We start from the raw sequence: 16,715 nt of genomic DNA, 5'->3' as shown, positions 1-16,715 counted from the left end.
GCAACAATGCAAGGAACAAAATTCTTAGGCTGATGTTAATGGTGGAACTCCACATTTATATTCTAACACACACTAAACTCAGTATTTGGTGGCAATTCTATAATTTTTTCCAATATATTACCAGACTCTACAGCACATAGCACCTCAGCTGGAACTCAGACTTTGTACAGCTGCACACAACCACTGTGTATGTACTGTTTCATCTGTTTCTTCTCCCATCATCAAAACGATGACAATGAACCCTTCCTTCTCCTTCAGCTCAAGCCTGTACTGACCTGGGGCACAGCGCTGCTGCCAAATATGCCTTTGAGAATAGCAAGACACCGACCAACAATGACATCATCACTGATATTCTCCATTATCCCTGCTGCTTCTCCTGCTACCAAGGCCAACAAAATCGGTGCTGTGGGGGGCAGGGAAGGAGAGAAAAAAAAACCAACAAAACCCTTCAGTTACTGAAATCGAACATTTTGATTGGACAAGCTGGACTTGGATAGACACAGATCTGTAGGTAAGTCATGAGGTTAGAAACTAAACAAATCCAACAAAAGTAGTCCTAAATCTTTCACCATTTTGTCAAAATAACAAAAGGAAAATTAATTTATATATGCCATGGTGTTATTTAGAATTATCAAGAGAACTGATGTATTACAAAATAAATACACACATCAGGAAGCACAGCATACAGAAGAAAGGATTTCTTCAGTTAAGACATCACTTGTTTGACATAGGAGCATCCACTGGGATTTAACAGCCAATTGTGCCACATTTAAGGGAACTCAGTACCTTCCAAACAATCTAAATTAGGCATGATTAACATCAGCAGAGAGACTGAGTTATCAATATAAGTACCTCCCTCACACAGATATTTAGATTTTCTCATTACCTATGAATGTGCACATTAAATAACCTCAATGGAGTGTTAACAATGAGCAGCAGAACAATTTCCAGAAAAGAAGCAACTCTGAGAAGAATTCAGAAGTCAAATGAACAGGTAACAATTAACTCAACTGCCATGAGATGCTATGGTTAAGAGCATTAATGTGATTCTAGGATATACACAAAAGAGATGATGCTTCCCGTTTGGCCAGCTCACATTTCTGGCAGTCACAAAATCAAGGAAAATTTCAGGTAAGTCATTAAAGAACTACCAAAATAACCCAAGGGCAAGTGACTCAGACCTCAGAAAATTACTTAATGAAAACTCTCATTTGATCTTTCTCCTAGAGATATTTATGAACTCTTAAATTTAGCAAAGAAAATACTACAACTAGAAACAGACGTCAAGCATGTTGAAATGGAAAATAAAGTCCCTGTTAAAAATCTGGCTTTAACTTCTGTACAAATCTCCAAAGTGATTAGTGAATGGATTCTGTCCTGGTGCAGATGAAGATCTGGTGTACATTTCCCATCAAGTCCTTAAAGACAACTGGGTAAAATTCAGGTTCAATATGGAGGCTGAAATACCCAATAAACTATTCTGATTAAAAGCCTTTGAATTTCTGATAGTTAAGACACAATTGAGTCACTTAAATATGCAGGACTAGAAGCAGTTTATTAGAGAAAATGATACAAGATTGCTCCTCTAATTTAACCCAATTTTCTGAAAGATTAAGGCCAGTCATTCAAACAATTGAAGGAAAGAACAAAAAACCTTTCATGGTCTTTCTATCATCCACAGGCATTGGGGATTTTTTTGTCATTTCAGCACCCAAGTTTTTCCTAGTTGGCCATCCTTCACACAATGACATCCCTGAATTTCTCAGCACCTATTCAGTCAACATATTTTATCTTGATGAAACAACTACATATTCAAAATGCAGTGAAATTGTCAATGAAAACTTTTATTCAGACAAACCCAAAATATTTCTATGAAAACCCTGCTTTTTTTGTAAGCATTTATCTAGACCTGAAAATACTGCTAGCTATTCAGCCACCTGGGTAAGTTCACAACTGCAATGGAAAGGCAGAAGACTGTAGTAGAACACTGACTATTTTGCTATGCAAATAGCCAAGTGCTGCTCAGGGAAGCTTCTTGTATGAAGAGCATGTGTCACTGCTCCCCAAGAAACTTGGTCCTTGAGGTAGTGATGTATTTACTAAGCCTTGATATGGAACACCAAGCAGAGAACATTGGTTTAGCCAGAGATGAGCAAACACAGAAATATGATGAAGATAAGGCCCTTTCTCTAGGAAAAAAAAGAAGAGTCAGGCCAGAAAAAAAGAGACCAAAATGTTACTGGACTTCCAGAAAACACTGAGCATTTCTGCCCTGTGGATGGAGTTTCTCCATATTCACAGCTACGACAATAATCCAACAGTGTGGCAGAGCAAGAGGCACCAGGAGCATGGGTCAGCTGCTCTGGGCCAGCCACAGCACTCCTGAGCCCTCAGGTGTTCTGAGCAGTCGTTATCCTGGGCTACACCGAAACCACTGGGAGGACCTCTGTCTGACCTGTAACAGGTCACCAGTACAGACTGGTGCAGTCTATTCATCCAATCCCTTCCCGCCCCAGATCTTTAAACACCTCTCAGTGACCAAATGGTCTCTGCCAACCCAAAAACTTGACAGAACCCTCAGAGTTCATGCAGCATATGCAATAACTCTATCTTCTGCTACACATCTTGTTTCTGGATTAGTAACTTCTTCAATCAGTTTACAGAGGCTCTACCTAAAATACTATAGCTATAGAAATACAGACTGTGGCAGCAATAAACAGCAGCTTTACAAGTTCAGTCGGGTCTGCTTCAATATTTCAGCTTAACCACGTCAACTGCCTACCAAATATCCATGAGAAATGGTAATTGTTGTTTTCTACTTCAGCCATCTGACTTGTGCTTCAGTATGGGGTTTTACTGCATTGCTGTTTCATTTCTACCTACTCTGCCTATTTTCATGAGAAGGAAGGCTTTGAATCTAGGAGCAAAACCTTTGTATGTTACATGATCTTTCTTTCCATCTAAACCAGAACCTCAACACTACTTGTTAAGTATGTAATAAAACCATCCTAAAGCCACAAAAGGCACATGAACAGCCTCATTACTTGTATTTCTCCAGTAAAGTCTTATCAAACATTTGAACAATTCAAAACCCTAGAAAGGCACTTCACTTGCACAGCAATTTTTCTGCAGTTAAAAGAAAAATCTGACCTGCCTATGACACAATCCAAAAAAAAACTCACTGGTCATCTTCAAGATAAATAACTCATTTAACAGTGCTCACTATATATACACCTTTAGCTTTTAGTCTGGCATATGGCAATAAAAAGATCAGTATGCTTACTGCAGGCATCTCCTGACAATCCATTGTGGCAGCACCAGCTGCAGATAAACCAAAACTACTAATGGCAAAGTCCATCTGTAGAAACAGGCAGAGCAGTACCTTTTGCCTACTTCAGTATTTTCTGAAAAGGAGTTCTAAAATTACTTGTTCAGTCTGAAACCCAGTCTACAGTCACAGCCACTTTACTGCTCAAAAGAGGAACCAAGGTCATCCACTCAACAAACTGGAGACCCCACAATTTGCCCTTCCTCCAGGGCACACTGCAGATTAACCACGTGGATGGGCCTGCAGGTCATCAAGCTGGAATGGCATTGCTCAGTAAGAGCAACAGAGCTATCCCAAAGCCTTCAGTCTGCTCCACAGAAATCCAGGTGTTCAACACTCTAAAGTCTGCACTCACCTGGAGAACTCAATGCATTATCCTGACAAAGTAGGTAGTTAAGACAACTCTGGAAGTTAAGTGGTTCCAGAATACCAGTGGCAACTAAATAGATGCTTAATGGAAGCAAGTAAGATAGGTCACAGGACAACTCCACCAACATGCAAGACAATAAAGTAGCTATAAAAGTGCAAGTGTTATAGCAGATAGAAGTAATACAGCTTAACGGGCACAGCCTGGAATCTAGCATTAGTCAACACACATTCACCTGTGCTGCCCTAATTTACTACAGTCAGTGCTGCTCTCTGCTTCCATTTGTCTTCCTACAAATACTATCTTCTTATATCCGCACGTGAACACTGCAGATCATCCTAAAATGATCTGGAAAGATCTTAAAAGATCTGAAACCACACAAATAAGACACTGGCAAAAGTAGACATGCACCATAGCTACCTTTGTACAGGTTCCAAAAGAGGAAAAGTTCTCCTCTGCTTGCAGTAGTGCTCCCAACATGGCCAAACAAATTGACACTTGGATCCCAGAAGACACGATCAAAACACAACACAACCTAGAAAGACAGAGTATCAACAGTTAGGAGAAGCAGACAGAAGAAATAAAAATTGCAGTCATTGATGTTTATCACTGGACAGGTCAAGCGAGAGAAATCTCGTGAATATAGTGCACATAGATAATATATAGAGGTGTGTGCCTACACTGCCTTCCCACAGGTTAGTGTGCTCTTCTAGTTTACCAAATTGCTGGTTAACAAGCTCCAGCAGACCTAGGTCTGCAATTTTACTCTTTAGAACCTGTGTGGAAAATAGAGAAGAGACCCTTACAGTTCTTCAGACAAATTTCATCATTGAACCCTAGTAAAACAGCCACAGAAAAGACATTCTTCCTCTTTCCCACCACATATTTCACCCACATTACAGATTCTACTTACAGCAACTCCTGAACTACTGCAGTTCCCCAAGGGACAGCTCACCTTGTTCAGGTTGCCAAATCCCATACGTTGCACTGCAGAAGTTTTCCACTCGGGAAGAGGTGGTACAAACTGAACTGCTGGAGGCTGCTGTTTCAACACTCCTAAGGGCAGAGTGCATAGCACAGCATCACACTTATAAATGAAGGTCTGGCTGGTAGATCGGGTATTTACAGCTATTACTTCACAGCCTGGAAAGGGGAGAGAAAACCAATTTAATAGGCCAGGAGGTAAGTGCATTGGATTAAAATTAAAGAAACTACCTTAATCACATCAGAAAATATTTTGTTTATTGAGAGAGCTTTACACTAACAACTGCTTAACTTGTAGGGAAGTGAATGTTACTGGCCATTTAGTTCAATTGCAGAAAAGGTAATTAATGCAGCATCTGAAAATGGCCTTACTGGAATAAGCCAGGTCAGTAAATGATATTTAAATAGATGCATAAATAAATATCAAGTAGAGAGCGAGCTTCTCATTGCATCACTTTCCCAGCTGACAGTTTCCCAAGCCCAATGTTTTAAAGAAAAAAAGATACATTCCTTCAATTACATTAATTTATACTTCTAATATCAGATCCTGTGGCACCAAGCCTTAAGCAGTCCCAGACCACTGACTCCAAACACTTTGACCGATAAAGTAAGGAAATAAGAGAATGAATGTGAACAATCAGTAAACACAACTGAAAAGGACTGTGTCAAACCAGTCACAGAAATAAGCAAAAAACCACTCAAGATTAATAAATCTCTAACAACTTCCTACACAACTAATCCCAGTAAGAACCATGTCTGTTTATCAATGTATAATGGGAGGGGCTTTACAAGACCAATCCTCACATCTGCTTCCAGAAGCACTGAAATCTACTTTCTATGCTCATACTTCCTCAGAGCGGTTGCCTGGAGGCTTCACGTACCTGATGCTGTATAGCGAACCTGTCGAACTGCTGTGTTTAATTTAATATCCAATCCCTCTGCCAAGGCTACAGGCACACAGGAATATCCATTCCTCACAGTCAAGTGACTGCCTGTGAATTCAAAGTCATCATCCTAAGACAAAGAGGAATAAAAAGCATAATGAAGTCCCCTAAATCAACAGAAAATAGTCAGCAACTCTACACAATGGCAAATTTTTTTCAAAATATTTTTTTAAAGAGTCAAATAAATGTGAAATCCTTTCTGCTTCTTAGGTAAAAGCATAGAAACTTTCAGTAGTCTACCCTTAGAGATTGGTTTGGCACTAACAAAATACTGTCTGGAATTTCATCAGCAAATAATAATCATGTAAGAATTTATTATCTGCACAAAAGGAGAGAGCACATAAGAGTTAAAAACTGAGAAATTTTCATGACAATGAAATAAATATAGGTTAAGATTTTTGTGAATTGCTGAGTAAATACACTGATTACCTACCTGGTCCCAGTGTTTCAATGAAAGTGTAGAGAGGGGTGTAGCATTAGCAAATTCTAGGTTTGCAAAATGCCAGTCGAGTATTTGTCTGTCTCTTGAGGACAAATAAACATCACTAGAAAAAAACAAGATAACACATCTAGTTTGCTAGAGAAGGATGTTGCAAATGCATTGCTTCTGAAAATTTCTTCTCAAAAAAATGATTGTGTTCCTTCTTAATGAAGAAATAAAAACATTAAAAAACAACACAAGCAGATTCTGTTTCCTTCAGGAAAACTGAGGATCAAACCCCAGAAAATTCAGATTTTTCAAGTAAAGTTCCTGTAAAATATCCTAAGGGAACACAGAAATTTATCTTTCAAAATAAAAAAGTTACATAAATAATGGCTTACTTCGAATGCATAAAGACAATAACAAAAACCGTAGTAAAATCACACAAAGCACAGAATAATAATACTCTGTCAAAATAAGTTGGATTGTATGCTATCATTACTGACAAGGATATCAGATCTCAAAGGCCTCTTGAGATCAGGCACTGGGTTACAGTCAGGATTTCTACTGAATTGCCCTGGCTTAGAACCACCTTTTCTGTTCAAGTCATCTCTAAAAAAAAAGAGGAAGCTGAGTTCTAAGGCTGAGGGAGCTCAAACTCCAAGTTTGCACCTTCCCTAACACCTTGAGTTCCCACAATTAAAGTATACTATAGCATTTTTGAAACTCAGGTAAAAGTATAAAAGAATTGCTTTCCTGAGTATTTTTTTTTTAGTTTGTATCTTTACCTTGGTGGATTGGCTTCCAGTTCTTGCAATTTCTCTTCCAGCTTTCCTTGTGTTTCTGCCAATTCATCGTATTCCTAGTAGATTAAAAGCTAACATTAAAATCAATTTGCATATAAAAGAACTTGACAACATCATGTAGCATCAGACTGGACCTAATCTCAGGAGAAATCACTGGAAGATTAATGGACTTAATGGAAGCTAAATCAGGTTTGTTATTTTATTCAACATTTCATTCAGAGTATTTTGCTCTTCTGCTGTATACAAAACTCTGTACCACACTGCAGAAAAGATTAGTCTGGTGATATTTCAGGAATTTAAACACTTGGATCTGAAGAAGATGAAAGTCTGTTACAGTCCTGGTATTTTAAGGGTTCCTATGATACTGAAAGCTTTATAGTCAACAATTTTTTTTTCTATTCTTCTTTCTCTCCTGAAAGATTATACGTAATATTGAACATGAAGATTTCCAAAGCAGAAGCAATCATGTGTAAAAAGATAAAGACATGATCTAATTCAAGCTTCTTCCTGATTTAAAAAAAAGGTAAGTAAAACTAGTTATAAAGGCAACAGTCATCTTCCTTCAAGCAGAACAACTTGGAGTGTTCAATAAAAGCAACAAGAGCACAAAGCTGTTCAGCAGTGACAAAATAGAAGAGCTGCTAATGTATGTACACACACACACAGAGCTTCCAAATAAAGGTACATATCTTCTGTTGAACAAGTATCTGAAAAATGATCCTTCCTTCTGCCTGACCTGAGTTAGCAAGAGGTTTGTCAGTATCATAGAAAGAAGAATTATTAAGGTTTTCTTTTTAAGGCACATTTTTACATCAAGATACTCCCAGAGAGGGGAAACCAACTCTGCTTGTCAGGATAGAGCTCTGTACATAATAATCTTTGGATAGAAGGAAGTCTTTTATTCAAGAAACCACCTTTTTTATCTTAGAGAAAATGTATCTCTCTTCAAATGTAGATTTTATTTCCAGACTACTGTGAGACTGAGCTGTACTGAAAGGTCACGTCTGACTCAAAATTTCACTTTCAAAACATTAAGTGCTGCCTGACATGAGGCAGCACAGACTATTATCTAAAACTGAGCTGTCAACATGCTAGCACTCCCCACATAAGGACACTCAATGCATCCCTACTAGTGTTATTACCAAGGGTTACAACTACATTCTCTTGAAAGCACTAAATTGGAGCGAGTCATGTGGAAACATTTTTATCAGCTACCTGGCTGCTCAAGTCCTCAGAAAGCAGACTAACATGCAGTATGTATGTCACCCTTTACCTTGCAAAGTGCAGTCAGATCTCTGTGTTTGCTTTTCACAAGGAACTCCGCTGTAATATCCCGAGGTGGCTTCACTTCTGATGCTTCCTTATACTGCTGATGAAGTTCTTTAATCTTCTCTTTTAAATTCACCATCTTTTCAGATAAGAGCAGAAAAAGGAAGAAAGAAAGGGGGGAAAATATGAGAAAATTTAGATTCCAACAAGCTACTAAATGCTCATCTCAAGTTATGCCATTATACTGAAGAGATTTCCTGGGTTTGGCAGATGCTACTTATATGCAATTCTACCCCCAAGAAACATAATACCACCAACCCCCAAACAACATGGCTTAAACCCAACATCATTGATTTCTTGCTAAATATGTTGCAGATAACTTAGTATGAGAGTTGTCCCCAAGTATTTTTCAATTGAAAAACTTCCACAGAGAAGTAAAGATGTCATCTACCACAAGCAAAAGTACTGGAAGAAGGCCAAGCCCACTGTTTCTGTACTACTTGAAGTAAAGACAGTAAACCCCTCCAAAAGGCTGAGTCAGTATCAGCATATCTAAAGGAAGCTATGAAACATCACAATTCATCACATCTGTCCTCTTCCTTCTTGTTCAGTAGTTATGTTTATGGTTTTCTGCCTAATCATTTATGCTCCTTCTCAAGAAGACACCTTTGTTCTAACAGGGCTTCTAAGCAGGTAAAGATATATTTTAACAACAGCATTAATAGCAACTGGTATCTTTCTTTGAACATTTCTGTACATTTTGGCACTTTCTCAAGAACACAATGCTCTTGTCTTGTTCTAAATGTCATCATTTGACCTTGTTAAGAAGATCTTTCAACTCTTCCTGTGTTTTCACAATTTTTTTCCAGTGTTCAATCTGCTCATCCTTCACATGCTTCTCCTGCAATCTGGAAAAGGTGAGAAGTGAAAGTCAGTTTAGCATAAAAACCTTGTGTTAATGAGAAAAATCATTATCACAACCAAATTAGTGGAATGTAATAAAAGCATGTCTTGGGCTATTTTAGTAAATACTTGTATGACAATTGGAAAATTAATACAAGTTTCTGTAAATAAGGGATACGTGACTAGCTAAATGTGCGGTTGAAGTTACCTGCTATTAAAGGCCACTACAATTGGCACTGGCTCTCAAGTAGCGTAAGTGGGCTGTATGCACCCCAGTCACACTGCATCAAGTATCCACTATGCATCACTGCATCAAGGATTTTCAGGAAACGTTCAAGAAGACAGGTTTGCTCCTTTAACCATCTGTGGCATATTTTGCTTCAATAAACAAGAAATACATTTGCAAACAAGCTCAGCTGAGATCAAGCAGCTGTATTAAGAGGGCAGTGCTTATCCTAAGAGCATCACAATTGTTTCAGGCATGTTTAGAAATTCATTCACAAAATAGGAAAGTCTACCACCAAGAAAGAAATCACTTACTGTATGACAACCTCCAGAGCTTGACCTAGGGAGACAGGCTTATTATTGAGAACATTAAAATCCAGCTGATGACTAAGATAGGATGTGGCTTCCAGCAGACGATTAAATTCTTGCTCCACCATTTCATCTTTCTCTTTGGGAACCTAAGAGATGAAAGGCCAAACATTCTTAACCTAATCATAAATAATACAGTTGCTTGAACCAGCCCTTGTAAAAAAGGGTCATCATACAGTTGTGAGCATCCAGATAATAGTTATGTCCTCCATGCAGAGCTCAACAATGAGGACAGACACTCACTGTAGAACTCATGCACTTTGCCCTTCAGTAAAATGCAGGGTGGAACAAAAGACAGACTGGCAGAAATAGTTAACCATGGAAAAGACACTTGTGTAGATATGGAAAGCTGTCAAGACAGCAGCCAAGGTATGAAAGACAACCAGTTATCCCTAGACATCCAGTCCCTAGACTTCTATTTGCATTCCCAGCTTCAGATGTCTGATGTATATTGTTTTCCAAGGAGATCTTTGATACTTCCTAGAATGGCTGGAAAATTTATTAATTTAAAAGCTACAACTTGCCTCCTGTCAAGCACCTGTCAAAACACCTGAGGGAGAGGTGGAACATCAGTGCTCCTCTACTTGAGACAAGAAAAACTGTGCTCTTGGCTATTACTGGTGGACACAAACTGGAAAGGTTTTGAGGAGGACCAGGGCAAAGAAATGGACTTGGGGTGAAGGGTAAACTGAAAGGAAAATGCAATGGAATGCTATCAAGTGAGCAGACTCTCTCTTGGCAGGATGAGCTGAATTTTTGCTCCCTAAGAGGGTACTTAGATGTTACTTGTCCAATACTCATTAGTAACTCAATGTGAATGCATCTTTGGGAGAAGCATATCCCATAGAAAGAGATTTCAGCTTAAACTACATTTATTTTTCAATGTTTAAAAAGTAATACCAGTCTTTTCAACAACTGCAGCAGAAGAAATACAATGGAAGTAGCCTGACGGCTATTTCAGTGGGGTAAAATCAAAGTTCCAAGATGTGAAAACATTGCAAAAACAAATCAACAGCATTTAACAGTGCTAACACAGTCAAAGGAAAAACTGTTGCAACACTAAAAAATTAAAAGAAAGAATTAGTAAGTAGCATCATGGAGTATACTAATAAAGACAAAATGAGCAGCACAAGTCAAAACATACAGCTTTCACGATAAAACTGCACCACATTTGACGAAGCAAATTCAAATGATAGATGCAGATACCAAAAACACCAATATAATATTGATTCTGTGACATTCAGTATCTGGGTGGCAGAAGAATAAAATAGTGATCATTGTTCACACCACAGTTTCTCTCCCTGATCATCTGTCATAGTTAAAATGGCTTCAAATTAGATAGTTTAGTCAAATATTCTAAAAGCTCTACATGGCAGCCATGCTAGGAAACAAGAAGTACACAGATGCAATCTGATTTAATTATTGATTTTTCTTAAACCAAGGAAGAGCAGGCTGGTTCGTTATGTAGTCACCAAGACAACATTCAAAACAAGGAAGTGATGAAATTCAGTCTGGAAAATACATCCAGTTATACATATAAAGCTTTGTTCACAACAGCTAAGCTGACAGATTTTGTGACATGCCTCTTAAAAATGACCTTCCTGTCATTATGTTAATACACGCACATAGTATCTGAAGGGAAGCAACTACCTTTGAACATGTGATGTTACCTTCCCACCAGGTCAGCCAAAAGAGCAGTAAGACTCCTTGCTGAGGGATTCCTCCCTACCCAAGGGCTCGAGGGCATGCAGCCACACTGCCAGTTTCCACTTTGACTAGGTCTCCTGGGATCAGTAACATTTCAGTGCGCTGCAGGAACCACAAGAGTAATCAGGAAGAATATTTCTTTTCCAGAAAAACACTCCACTCCAACTGGAGTAAGTGCCTAGCTGATGACCAAGAGAAATTCCTGGTCCACAGGAGCTGCCTGTGGCTTAGCTGGACAGAAGTGATTCACTTCCTGCTTACTGGGAACAGGAAGGATTGGGCTACAGCAAGCAAAGCTGCAGGATCAGGCTGGAGACATCACAGTGTGCACTGAGCCAGCCAAAGTATGGTATGAAGTTCAAAACAGCTGACCTGTGTATAAGTGGCTCTGTGATGTTAAGAGAGGGAGCCTCTTCTAACGGCACAGGGATACATACTCCTGCCCCACTGAGGCTTTCCTTGGGCAGAAGCTGAAACCAGCCAGGAGAGAGGGAACACAGCAGTGCAGAAGCCAGCACATTACATGCAGAACCAGCTGCACAACACAGGAGCAGACTGTCTACTGTAGAACTGTAGCTTTCCCTAAGTTTATTACAACACACCATTGACTCATGTGCAGTTAAAGAGGAGGTGCAGGTCCCAGGTTACCAACACGTCTGAGCCAAGGATCACTTTTCCAGGCCTCTAGCAGGAAACCCAGCATCCTCACCTGTCTTCTTACAGAAGTTACTCTTTGTACTATGGTTTAAGATCCATCAGGACACTTCTAGTCAATACATGTATGAGATTTCAGCACTACACTAGGATCTATCATTTCTATCTCTTAACAGCATTCCTTGACACTGGAGCTGAAAGAAATAAAACTAAATCAGTTTGTGAATCACAGCTCTAGATTATTTCTGCATGCATTCAACCAGTATTGGTTAGTCAATTCTTTAAAAATCAGCAGCAAAGTACAACAGCCAGAATGAGCTTATTTCAGGGAAAAGGAGTAGTAGCAACAACAGAAGCTGGGGTGCCAGCTCAGCAGATACTGTTTCAAAGAGTGAGACAGACAACTTTCTAATGAAAAAAGAGTAATGAATTTGGGAAGAACAAACAGGAAGTTGGCTTCCATAAAATCTCTGAAATGCAAAAGCAGAAACTCCTGCTGAAAGAAAAGGTTTTAGAAGAATATGTGCAGATATGCTAGAATATTACTACAAGGCCTAAAAAAGGACACTCACTTTCCTTCTTTCCTTTCCCTCTCTCTGGAAGCCACTGCTTGCTAGACCAATAGCTTGGTAACAAATACACTTGACATATACTTATTTTTAAAAGCTTAATGAAAACAGTATCAGACTTACAGCTTGTCCATTCGCTTCATAAAGTGGACATTTTTGTTTGATCTTTGCCAATTCCATATTCACTTGTTTGCTGACCACAGCCATGGGATTTCCTCCTGGAAAAGACTTTATATAGTTAAGAGAGACTCTTGCAAAATTTGTCTGCAATTAAATAAAAACTCAACAGTTAAAGCTATTTTAGAGACTAAAACATCAGCTCCAGTGACCTAGTGCAACAGTGCCAAAGGTCTGCTCTTCACAGTGACACCTGCAATGAGTGCATGGAAAAAACCTGTTGACCAACACTTGAAGGACAGGATGTAAAAAAGGGTGATCATACAAGCAGAGTCCTAGAGTGGTAGCAATCTCAGTATGATTGAGAGTTTATAGCTATAAACACATCTGCAAACAGAGCGCTTGAAATGTCACGGAAAGCTCTCACAGGCTGCACAGGAACTTCAGGAGCTTTTGCTCAAGTGTGGTGACATGGAGATGGAATAGAAAGAAATCAGTCCCTGAAAACTTAATGGAACTTCAACAAGTGACACTAGTGAATACAATTTGTTGAAGACGAACCCCATACACCAACTGTACCTGGAAGCTGTGTTAACTAATTAGATAACAACTGAGGAGATTCCACAAGGAACAATGACAAAGGCAGAGAGCAATAACTTCAAGCATTCCAAATCCCTGAACGTCAAACTGAGTACAGCAGAAGAATAGACACAAATGGGAAATGGTATAGAGCAGAGAGGCAATACAGGCTTCCTCCACAAAATCAGCTTTGGTAAAATTTTTCAGGTCTAGATTCCTGATGTTCTCTGATTTCATAACCTTATCCGAACCCCGACTGTTTGTTCAAAATAGAGGGGGAAGCTCTGCCACCCTAATACCTTCCTGTCTTTAGAGAGGTGACTAAACAAGCAGAACAGAGTTGAAGTAAGTCTAATTAAGTTCTTGTTACTAGTTTAACAATCTAATAAAAGTTGCTCTTCTTCCACTATCTTTACTATCAAAATAAGAAAAAATCCCATTACTTCAGTCTTTCACCTTTCCAAACCACAAGCTCAACCCCTTCAGTAGCCTTCCCTCTTCTCTTCCAGATTCAGAAACATGAAAGATGCCTTTCAAACCATCTCCATCCCCAGAGAAATCTTTCTTCATAGCATATGCTGCCTTGTTCAAGATAAAGAGTAGATTGTTTTAGGAAGGAAACACCCATCACGAATGGGTAACCATTCATGATCAAGGTTCAAGACCATATAAGGAATCTGAATGCACCCAAGTCCATCGGACCTGATGAGATTCATCCACAGGTCCAGAGGAAGCTGGCAGTGGATGCACTGGGTGGGGAGGGATGTCATATCCAGAGGAACCTTGACACGCTGGAGAGGTGGGCTGATGCAAATCTCATGAAGTTCAACAAAGGAAAGTGCAAGGTGCTGCATCTGGGTTGCAGCAATCCCAGACATACCTACAGACTGGGAGGAGAAGTGACAGAGCAGTCATGAGAAGAAAGACCTAGGGGTGGTAACTGATGAAAAACTCAGCATGAGCCGGCAGTGTGCGCTCACAACCCAGAAAGCCAGCTGTGTCCTGGGCTACATCAAAAGAAGCAAGGCCAGCACGTCAAAGGAGGTGATCCTCACCCTCTGCTTTTTGCTCTTGGTGACACCCCACCTGGAGCACTGTGTACAGTTCTGGTGTCCCCAAAATAAGTAGGGCATGGAGCTGTTGGAGCAAGTCCAAAGGAGGCCACAAGTTGACAAGAGGACTGGAGCACCTCCCCTACAAAGACAGGCTGAGAAAGTTAGAGCTGTTCAACCCGGAGAAGAGAAGGTTGCATGGAGACCTCATAGCACCTTTCCAGCATCTGAAGGTGTCATACAGGGAAGCTGGAGAGGAACTGTGCATCAGGAACTGCAGCAACAGGACAAGGAGTAATGGGTACAAATTGAATAAGGAGAAATTTAGCTTAGATATTAGGAAGAAATACTTTACTGTGACAGTGAGATACTGGAACAGGTTGCCCAAGGAGGTTGTGGATGCTCCAAGCCTGGCAATATTCAAAGCCAGGTTGGATAAGGCCTTGAGCAACCTGGTGTAGCAGGAAGTGTCCCTGCCCATGGCAGGGAGAGTTGGGATTAGATCTTTAATGTCCATTCCAATCCCTTAATACTCTGTAATGCTATGAATTAAACATAAAAATATTAGTCTTTCGATAGGCAATCTGCAATCTCTTTTTCCATGACTGTGTCACTTCAGTTCTTTGTCTAGAACCAGTTTCTGTATGCAATTTATTTAGACTAATCATAAGACAGACACCAAGTTTAGGTAGTCAGTAAAAATTCAAGTTTAATATAGGTTATATATTATTTTATCATTTCACTGCATTACTGAAAGATATTCCACACTAAACCCCTCCCCATCTTCTTAGCAGAGTAACCATATCAATAACTGATGCCATCCCATAAAACAGAAATAAATAGGAAGAAATACAACTTGTTTGCCATTAATTTTACAATTATTTTTTTAATCACTTGGAGAAAGTACTTTTGGGATTTAAATTCTGAAGAAGGCCTTTCTCCTTAGAATGGCTCTACTCTGCATTTCCCCTCCTCCCTTGTTTTCCCATGTAAATAAAAGTACTCATTCCATCTCTTTGCAGTCTCTCCCATCAAATAGCCTTGCAAGCTATGAAAAATGCTAACTGCCAGAGATGCTGAACTAGAACATGTACTGTTTAATAGCTTAAAATACCTCATTATTTTGGCCAAGAAAGCAAATAGCATTAAGGTTTCAGAATTGTAACATCTTGGGCACCAGTTTTCCTCCCTGTTCCTTTTGATTTTGAAAAACTCACCAAGTCCCGTTACCACCATTGCTCCCAGATCAGCAACGTAGTTCCCTTTGCGGAAGGTGGCAACTCTTCCTCCTACTCGGTCCTTTTAAAAGCACAGTATATTAAACCTTCGGTTACATTCAGCAAGACATCTCCCTGAAATACAATCACTGCAGCTGCTACGTAACACGGTACAAGTGTTCTCTTAACCAAAGGTACAGAATGTGCACCATTTCAAAAACCTCTGCATGAACACTTGAACACAATCAATTTGTCTAAGTTAAGGAATAAAATGTTTAAGTTGCATTTAAAAAGGGAAGGGAAAAAATGTAATAAAATACTAAAAAGATGCCTAATCTGATTTGGGCAGAAATAACTATCTACAGTAGAATCTACTGTGATTCCAAAACCAATCCTGTATTGTCCATGAACAAATTTACATACTAGACTTCCTCCTCCCCCCAGTTCCTACCACAAAATCCAATAGTTGTATAGGAAATTATTCAACTGTGCTATCAATTAAGAAGCTAACCACGAATCAGCAGCCTATTTTAGAAGCAAGAAAAAAATTGTTGATCCTTGTTACATCCTTGTTACATAAGATGATACTTATTTCCCAACCACTTTAAACTTCGTAAGAAAAAAGTCACCTTCTCCTATTCTCATCCAGCTAGCATGATGGTATCAGAGAAAAATATTGGTTACAAATGAGCAAAGATATCAGACAGCTACCAGTTAATAGAACAATGTTAATTTTGATTTTTAGTAATTAAATTAGCAGTTTAGTAGCATGTAAACTCATCGTTTGAAAGCTGCAGAAAGTGAGCAGAAACAATGAAACTATCATCTGAATCAAGGAAATCATGATGCATGAAAACACCGAATTGAATTAAAAATAAAAGATACGGACTACTCAAGAAGAGAGTCTAGAGAAAAATGGCTGAGAAATACCATGCATTATTTTAAAATTGCCTTGTGCCAGAGTCATGTACCAAGCATAACCAAGATGCACAGAACAAAAGCCAGACTACAGCATGAATCTCTTAATTCCATCTTCAAAAAACCCCAACCACTCCCAAAACCCAAGCAAGCAAACAATAGGAAACCCCTCCAATACAGTCAGGTGAGCAAGAGACTTCTAAACCATTAGACTGTTGCACTCTCCTTTGCTGCAGTGGTGTGGAACCTGGGAAGCACAGAGTCAGCAGCTCTGTCTCCCAGCAAC

At 39.3% G+C, this 16,715-nt stretch overlaps 1 protein-coding gene across 2 annotated transcripts in view; it reads right to left on the bottom strand.

Annotated features, from left to right (window-relative positions):
• KDM1A (lysine demethylase 1A) overlaps nt 1–16,715 on the bottom strand; it is a 41,738-nt gene that overhangs the window by 4,274 nt on the left and 20,749 nt on the right. For both annotated transcript variants that reach the window (XM_071576983.1, XM_071576984.1), the window contains 11 exons: nt 15,512–15,593; nt 12,670–12,764; nt 9,563–9,705; nt 8,937–9,027; nt 8,124–8,258; nt 6,833–6,906; nt 6,057–6,168; nt 5,561–5,693; nt 4,651–4,838; nt 4,116–4,230; nt 276–403 (listed from right to left, as the gene is read on the bottom strand). In XM_071576983.1, coding sequence (XP_071433084.1) covers nt 276–403; nt 4,116–4,230; nt 4,651–4,838; nt 5,561–5,693; nt 6,057–6,168; nt 6,833–6,906; nt 8,124–8,258; nt 8,937–9,027; nt 9,563–9,705; nt 12,670–12,764; nt 15,512–15,593 — 1,296 coding nt within the window. The remainder of the gene's footprint in view (nt 1–275; nt 404–4,115; nt 4,231–4,650; nt 4,839–5,560; nt 5,694–6,056; nt 6,169–6,832; nt 6,907–8,123; nt 8,259–8,936; nt 9,028–9,562; nt 9,706–12,669; nt 12,765–15,511; nt 15,594–16,715) is intronic.

This window comes from Pithys albifrons, chromosome 24, assembly GCF_047495875.1.
Source record: "Pithys albifrons albifrons isolate INPA30051 chromosome 24, PitAlb_v1, whole genome shotgun sequence".
NCBI classification, from domain to species: Eukaryota; Metazoa; Chordata; class Aves; order Passeriformes; family Thamnophilidae; genus Pithys; species Pithys albifrons.
Note: the sequence above shows the minus strand (reverse complement) of the source record. Positions and strands in the feature narration are given on the sequence as shown.